The 9,084-nt window shown below is 38.5% G+C and overlaps 1 protein-coding gene across 1 annotated transcript in view; it reads right to left on the reverse strand.

Annotated features, from left to right (window-relative positions):
- The window catches only part of LOC149148655 (uncharacterized), a 48,755-nt gene extending 40,009 nt beyond the window's left edge, over positions 1 to 8,746 (reverse strand). The window contains exon 1 of the mRNA XM_089440577.1: positions 8,595 to 8,746. Coding sequence (XP_089296703.1) covers positions 8,595 to 8,702 — 108 coding nt within the window. The 5' untranslated portion in view covers positions 8,703 to 8,746. The remainder of the gene's footprint in view (positions 1 to 8,594) is intronic.
- Positions 8,747 to 9,084: the final 338 nt, after the last annotated feature.

Below are 9,084 nucleotides of genomic sequence, written 5' to 3' on the forward strand. Positions count from 1 at the left end.
TGATCTCCATCTCCCTATTATGTTTTTCCAGGTGGATGCATAAAGAAATGAAAAGAGAAATCAAAATAAAGCTAACACCTAACAACAACAAAAAATAAAGTCTAAATATAAAATTAAAATCTAACTCATAATCATAAAATGGACCGGCATCTTGAAAAAAATAAATCTGAACCCAAACTACGCTAACATAAAGTAGAAAAATCGAATTTTTTATTTTTATATTGTTTTATATTTTTTGAAAATCAAAATGAAACGAAATAAATCTAAACATATTTAAGTTTTTTATATTTTTTAAGTTCTAAATTCAAAATTTTAATAAAACAAAACTAGGAAGAAATAATTATAAAAAAAACTAAAACAAAACCTTAATTCTAAAACTAAACGAAGACATAAAAGCTAGAACCCAATTTAAATAAAACTAAAATCTAACTGAAAATCAAACTTATTATACATACAAATGAATACATACAACTAACTCTAGCTGCAAACGTTAGAGCTAAAAAGAAATTCGGAATCAAAAGAAAAATAAACACTAAGCCTAAGCTAAAACGGTGATATCATATGGTGAAATTGAAGTAAACTTATTCAAGCGTAAATCTAAGAGTGTGACCCTAGGTCTTACCCACGTCGAATCGTTTCATTGTTTTTTGCATTGTGCGTATGCAGGGCCGGACAGTAAAGCGTGAGGAGCAGCATTGTTTCTTTTCTTTTCTTTTCTTTTCTTTTCTTTTCTTTTCTTTTTTTTTTTTGCATGTGCTGAAGCAGCGTGAAAGGACGCAAGTATGAAGCTGCGTTTGCTGGCAAGAGCGTTGAACTAGGGCAGCGTACTACGTGATTTTCATTGTTTTTTGCAGGTTTAGCAGCCGGCAGCATGGAGAAATTTTGATGGTAGATTTGCTGAGAGCTGAAGGGTGAATGGCAGCGGGATCAGTGACTCACAACAGCTACAAAGAAGGATGGATGCAGCGAAGGGAGTTTCAGTGGTAATGGGTGGAGATGGCTGCATGAAGATGGGCAGCGTGGAGCTACAATGGATGGATTCGATGGCAGTGTAGAGATGGGGCTGCAGGTGAACTGAGGATTTCAGTTTTTGTTTTTATTTTTATGTTTTTTGCAGAGTGGACGTGGAGGAGGCTGTTGCGGTGAAAGGAGAAGAGACAACAATGAAGCTGCGTGAAGGAGGAATGAGCAGCAGATGGAGACACGAGAGCAGAGGATGCAGGGGATGAGGAGAGAATGCATGAATGGAAGGTTTTCGGTGTGCAGTGTTGTAGCTTGAAGGATGCAGACCTGGAGGTTTGAACGGTGCACACATGAAACAAAATTTCAAAATCCTTCTGCAAAAAAGAAACCCTCCAGGCAGCAGCAAAAAACCCTTGAATTTCTTCAAAAATTGTAAAAAATTTAAATCAATCCGCTTCAGATTCCCTGATGGAAACCCTGAAAAACTTTTAAAATCTATACTTGCAACCTGCAATGGCAAAAACAGAACACCGAGAAGTAAAATGTGCCAGAAACAAAACTAAAAACCCTAAAACCAGCTAAAAATTTACAATATTTACAGATTTTCGACTCTTAAGCAGCCAGATTTGTCAATAATCCACAGTAATATTTTCAGAATTTAAATTTAATGTGAGATACTTCAAAAAACCCTTCATGCATTCATAAAAAATTTCAAATGATAAGCCCGGGATCAAAACTAGTTGGGCTCTTTCAGAAAACACAATTCGGGAGTTGGCTGGTTCAGCCGAGAACTTCCCCGAACGCCTGGTAAAAAAAAGGGATTTCCTGCACAGCTTAAAATCAACCATTAACATAGAGGGAGAAAACAATTGTGAAATCCAAATCAAATGGAGATACCTGCCATTATATTTCAGAAACCTAAACTATCATTCAAACACCTGAGATCAGACAAGATACCTGTGCCTAGATCAATCTTCATCAAGCTATTATCAATCTCTGAAAATAAAATTATACAGAAAAATAAAACATCTTACAGCATTTTCAGAAGAGTAACACCAGCAAGATTTTCTACTCCAGAGTCTTTCTTTATTGCACAAAAAATGACTACAAGAGAGCTTTCTTTAGCACCAGACTCAAGATCCAATCTGATCTCAAATGACCCCTGACACCCTATTTAAAGGAAAAATTCCCAACGGTTAGTTCGAGTGATCCATGTCAAAATGATCTCGACCGTCGATGAGGATCAAAATGCCTTTTAATCTCATCTGTCGAATTTTTAAATGCATTTTAAGATATTAAAAAATTGAAATTCTGCAATTAGTTTCTCAAAACTTTGACTTATTATTATTTTATTATTTTATTTTATTTTTCAAATTTTTATTTTTAATTTATTATTTTTTTTAAATTTATTTTATTTTATTATTTTTTTTATTTTTTGGATTCTCAAACTTAGCCTTTGGAAATATCACCTAGGACCTAGGCCTTACGACTTACGAGGGGATTAAAACATGTTCTAACCTTCAAGACACTTTACATCATGACTTTTACAATTTTACATCTCAAGGGGAAAAATCCATTTGACATAGACCATCATAGACCACCCGGGACACAAATATAATCTAGCAGATCAAGCAATTTGTAATAACCTAACCAAATAGTTAGAATTATTTCCAAATTACTTTTACATAGACTCGAAACACACTAGGATTCCCCTTAGATTCTAATGACAAAATCCATTCCGGCTTTGGGGTTAGGCTGAAGGAAAACTCTGCCGATCATGGATCGGTGAAACAAAAAACCTTCTGAAACGTAGATTATCACTAGAAAATTAGGTTTACCCAGTGTTGCGGGGGAGTGCCCCCCCCCCTCGAACCCGCTCCCGAAGCGCGCTCCGGGCGGGAGCGGGTCGGGAGCGCGCTCCCCAAATCGCTCCCGGACGGGAGCGATTTTCGGAGCGCGCTCCCGTAAAAAAATTTGCGCTCCCTGGTCTGTGAGGGAGCGATCACTCCCGCTCGGGAGCGATTTTTAACGGACTGGGAGCGGTCCGGCAGAACAAACAAGAAAACAAAAAAAAAAAAAAAAAAAAAAAAAAAAATCCGCCGGACCCGAAAATTAAAAAAAAATTAGAAAAAAAAATTTTGTTTATAAGCCCAATGGGCCAAAAAAAAATCATTTCAACTTCATTGAGCTTGAGATTGAGAGCTGAGCAAGAGCAAAGGAGCAAGGAGCAAGAGCTGAGGAGCAAGGAGCCAGAGCTGAGGAGCGAGGAGCAAGTGCCAAGGAGCGAGGAGCAAGCCTGCAGAGGTAAGTAACTTAATCATTTAGTTAGTTTAGCTGGTTAGGTAGTTAATTTGGTTAGTTTAATTTACCTGTTTGAGTTTAAAGCTCATTAATTTAAATTAAATTAATAAATTAAATGAATTAATCCCAATAAACTAAATTAATTTGCAGATTCAAGACTCAAACCCTACAAACATCAAACACCATGGACCTGGGGATATTTATTGGCATTTTCCTCTTCCTGGTCCCTTTTATGGTTATTATGGTGGTGGAGAGTAGGAAACGGAGGGGCCTCAAACTGAAGAGGTGGATGAAGAAGCCGGAGGAAGTCAAATGGGTGAAAACCCCAGTGAGGAGGAGGTGGAGGAGGGTGAACATGAGGGTCAAAAAACTAAACAAGACCAAACTCCATTGTGGAAATATGTTCACAGGGCTGAAACAAGGAGAGGGGGTGGAACCACTAAATTTCATTGCCCCCATTGCAACACTGACTACACAGGCTCATACACCCGTGCTAGAAGACACCTCTGCGGGAAAAGGCCATGGGATGGAGAGAAACAAATAGGAATCAAAACTTGTGACAAGGTGTCAACATCAGATAGAGCCAAATACATAAAGGAAGAGGAGGACGCCCAATACAGAACAAAAAGATCAAGGGGTTTCTTTGAACCAATCTCACCATCACAAAGAACTCCTTCAGCTTCCTCCCAAGGCAGTGGATATGGACATGGAGGCACAGGGTCATCATCTTTAAGGCGTAGAACCATATCAGATTTCCTTGATGAGGAGTGTAGGAATGATGTGGATTCAAAAGTTTACAGGTTCCTCTATGCATGTGGGATACCATTCAATGTTCTACGCTCACCTTATTGGCACGAAATGGTTTCTGCCATAAATGATGCCCCTAAAGGATACAAGAGCCCTGGGTATGACAAGGCAAGAACTGTTGGCCTTGATCATGAAAAAGCAAAAATATCACAGTCTTTGAATAAAATGACAAGTTCTTGGACTGACAATGGGGTGTCCATTGTATCTGATGGATGGACAAATGTAAAAGGCAAGCCATTGATAAGTGTTCTTGCTGTGTCCCGAAGTGGTCCCATCTTTCTAGCTGCACATGATTACTCAGACAAGTTCAAGACCGCTATCAACATTGCAGAAGCATTGCTTGAAACAATTGTGCATATTGACCCATACAATGTCATCCAAGTCATCACTGATAATGCTCCTAATTGTAAGGCAGCGGGAGAAATTATTGAGGATAAATACCCGAACATATTTTGGTCTGGATGTTTGGTTCACACATTGAACCTTCTGTTGCATGATATTGTCAAAAACAAAAATGAACAATACCAATGGATTGGTGATTTGTACAAGAAAGGAAAAAAAATGATAAAATTTATTACAAATCATAGCAATACCCATGGCCTTTTCCGTAGTCACTCGAGATTGGAGTTGTTGAAGATTGCGAGGACTAGATTTGGTAGCTATTACCTCACCTTCAGGCGCCTTTGGAAGGTAAGAGAGGCATTAGCTAGCATGGTATCAAGTCCACATTGGCAGGTGTTAAAGGAAAGGGCTACAAATGTAGCTGACATGGCAGGTTTTGAAACGGTGGAGGAGGCCGCTCTTGATCGGCAGTTTTGGACAACTGTGAGACAGGTATTGGATTTCACCAAGCCAATTTATAACATGATTCGGTTTGCAGATACAGACAAACCAGTGATTGGCGAGGTGTATGAGCAAATGGATACCATGTTGGGGGAAATAAAAGACATTGTTCATAATAAAGATCCCAACTTGTACAAACTGATTCATGATTGTGTGTGTGAACGGTGGAATAGGCTTAACCTTGCACTACATTGCTTGGCGTATATCCTTACGCCAAAATACTACTCAGAATCTTGGTTGGGCAAACCTGCAGCAGGGGGTGGTGTTAGGACCAAACCCCATTTAGATCAAGAGGTAACTAGAGGATATCTGGAAGCATTAGAAAAGTTGGTGCCTGACAGGGAGGAATGTGCAGCTGTGCGCCTTGAAATAGGCAGATACTTCAGTGGCAGTGGTTTGTATGGTAACTTCCATGCAATGGACGACAAAGATAAATTTGATTCTCTCACATGGTGGGAAACATATGGCAGCCACGGACTTTTGCCAAATTTGGCAAAAAAAGTTCTTTCACAGGTTGTAAATTCTTCTTCTGCAGAGAGGTGTTGGAGCACCTACAGTTATATACATAATGTGAAAAGAAACAGGCTCAACGAAAACCGAGCAGAAAGCTTGGTTTATGTGCACTACAATTTGAGGTTGTTGAGCCATTACTGTGATTGGGCTAATGAAGATCCCACATACAAAATTTGGGACAATCACCCTGAGGACGACAATTTGGAGGATGGCATTGTACATATGGAAGAACTAGAAGAGGAGCTTGTACGGGATGAACATGAAGCAGCTGCAGCAGCCATGCCACCTCCACCTCCACCATCCAGTAGCAGTTCTCGGGGCCCGAGTCTTGTTCCATTGCTGTCGCCACCTCCATCGACACCCTCGCGTGGAGGCTCTAGTTCTGGTCGTCGGTCTGTGCGGGAGACTCCTAGAAGACCACCACGACCTACTTATACTCTTGGGGACTCTCGTGGCAAGGGCCACTTGTAGATTTACAGTTTACTTGTCTTTTTTAGTTTCTATTAGACTTTAGTTTTCATAACTGTTGAGTTTTGAGTCCTTGACTCTTGACTCTTGACTCTTTCATATCATTATGACATTATGATATTTTTTGTAAACATTATATCACTGTGACAATGAAAATTTGAAGTTTGAAGTTGAGCCTTGGCAATTATAACTCATTGATAATGATTGTGAATTATGAATATGATGCTTTGTGAAAGACTAAAGTTGTTTCATTTCATCTCATTATTCATGTTTCATTTTATAAATTTTTAACATTTCATATCATGTTAACAGTTAGAAGTTAGGACTTAGAAATATCTTCGATATTACTTCTTGTAATGGTTAAACTTGGCTTACAAGTACAACTTGTTACTTTGGTGATCAATGATGATAAATGTTATTGAATTTTCAATTCTAAAAGCTTTCAACTTCAATGTATCAACTTCATGTTATGTTACAGTTGTAATATGTATTTTACTAACTTGTGGACATGGTTGATGACGATTATAATTTCTAGATGATTGATGTGATATATGGTTCAATGATCAATTTATGTTTTTTTATGTTTTTTATGTCTATTTCATCATTCTACATGTTTTTGTTGACATATATGTATCAAAAATTAAAAACTATAAAAAATATATATATTTTTAAAAAATCGCTCCCCGATTCGCTCCCAAACCGGGAGCTTCTGAAAATGGTCGCTCCCGCTCCCGCTCCCGCTCCCAAGTAACATTGGGTTTACCTAGGCAATTTATATACATGACTCAGATCTGCTAAGATTATTTACAATTTACACATGCAAAATGGGTTTACAACATAACATGATCGGGTCAACGATGACTGTTGAATGGCATGGACACGTCGATCGAGCACTATCCCTTTTGTCGAAAAAGGGGGTGTACTGCTATGGGTAGTTGACACGTAGTGGTCAACAGTCCCCATGTCTCCCATAACAAAATTGCCTCCAACACCCAGGTTGCAAAATTGTGCTATGCTTAGCACCACCCCAAGGATCTCTGCTGACCTCCTCGGATGAGAAATCAAAATTGGGGATATTACACATTGTTGGTGACGAAGAAGTCATGAGCAGAAAGGAGTAACTCAGAGGCGTTATCAGTTGATTTTATAACCTGACTTTTGGTATACTATATTATCTTCACAAGCTGAGTTCACACATTCCAAGAGGCCAAGTTCTATCACTTCCAGAGGTTCGAGTTCTGCCATTTTGTAGAAGGCCGAGTTTTGGTATAAAAAGGGGCTGAGTTTCACCTCTAAAGGGGGCCAAGTTCATCTTTATTGTTGTTGGCCAAGCCTGAAGCTTTCAAGAAGGACGATATCAGTCTTTCTGAAGGGGTCAAGTATCTTCCCTTTGCTGGTCAAGTATCTTCTCTGTTGGTGAGTTGTGTTCACTCCAAAAGGGCCAAGTCCTGTTACATATTTGGGGCTGAATCCTACAGTTGCATGACAGTCCTAGCTCTCCATTTCTGCGGCTGAGTTAATTGTTGAGCAATGTACTGTTGGCTGTAGCATAGGTAACCAGACCACGAGTTGAGAAACCGAGCTCCTTACCATTTGTTTCCTCACTGCTGTAGCCTGTAGCTGTTGATAAAGTCGTAGTTATTCTGGGGGCCATATACCTGAAGACTATAGCGCTAAAGATGCTCAAGGAAGTGATTGTTGTAATAAGGACTGTGTTCTTGAAGCCTATACAAGGTTCCTCTATTATAATGCTCACCGTAATCTCTTATGTGAAGTTAATGAAATGGCTATTTATGCTTAAATTTATTGCTGTAGCAGACGTATATCAGTAGTTTGTATGCTTCTAGACTTAGTATAAATCATACAGTGTTGTTTTGAAGCATCTTCTTGGCATATATTAGTCACTGACACACTGTATGTTTATTTGAATTAAATCACATAAAGAATGAACCTACAACCATGTATACAAACTGTTTGACAAAATACCTCAGTGAAAAACTCAAGCAAACTTGGAAATTTTAAGGGGGGAATTTGAGATATTCCAACCGGGTATCTTACAAATGGTTTACTTACATGGGAATGCTCTTGTATACTGATAATGATATGGTTAACAACAATCCTTTAAATTCACTAAGCTAGCTTTATAAGGATCTAGCATTTAATGATCAGAGTCTAGCATTTCAATTTCACTTTGGGCTACATCCATTGTCCTGCAGACCACCCTACTGTAAGTCATGCATGCATGTTTATGACAATTACTCATATCTGAGATGACACTATATTCTTCCAAGAAGTTATTTGCAAGCTGACCTAAATATTCATCTCTCAGACTGAACCTAAAAAACAGATCATGCCCTGCGAATGCCATACGTAAGTCAAAGGATTTTGCATTGAATTGTGAAAAACTACAAACTTCGCACAAGCTTCACTACTACATCTATTACCCTACAGTACAGCCTACAATAAGTCATGCATGCATGCTTATGACAGTGAGTCAGACCTGAGACGACACTACTTTCCAAGGACTTATTTGCAGGCTGACCTTCTAAATATTCACCTCAGACAGAATCTACAAAATAGATCATGCCTTGTTAATGTCGTACATGAAGTAAAAGTAGTCTACATTGGATTATAAAAAACCATACACTTCACACAAGCTTCAATTTATAACATTTCTGTCACAATCTGGAAGAGATTACCTGTTTAGTTGTGACAATATATACTTCCGAGCTTGCAAACCTAAGTGCATCTGCAGTCCCCGGATAGAATCTGCCATAACATCTTCCAGATCCATTAAGTGCTCCCATAAAAAATAGCCATTCATATAGAACAAAAATGATCACAACCAAACTACAATGTTCTTAGTTTTAAGGGAACAACATAACTCTTACAGAACTTCAACTGGATGGAATTGAGCCAAACATAAAACATCTCAACTTGGCATGAAAAAGGGAGATATTAATGTCCATAATGATGGAAATGCAGTCAATAGAGCTGCTAAATCTATCAAGCGAATCACCTGAAAGGAGTGTTTAACGATGTCTGAGCTAACTACAAGTTACAAGGAATATAGAAAAAGCTTTAAACAAATAAGTTCTGTAATTTCCCCATCTATCATTATAAAGTATCTCAAAAGCTGACTAATAACTCGAAGTACTTACAGCTATGGGGGGTCTTGTGCAATTCTAG

Source organism: Pinus tabuliformis, chromosome 9 (assembly GCF_031772625.1).
Source record: "Pinus tabuliformis cultivar Carrire ecotype Pingquan chromosome 9, CPIR1, whole genome shotgun sequence".
In the NCBI taxonomy this organism is placed as follows: domain Eukaryota; kingdom Viridiplantae; phylum Streptophyta; class Pinopsida; order Pinales; family Pinaceae; genus Pinus; species Pinus tabuliformis.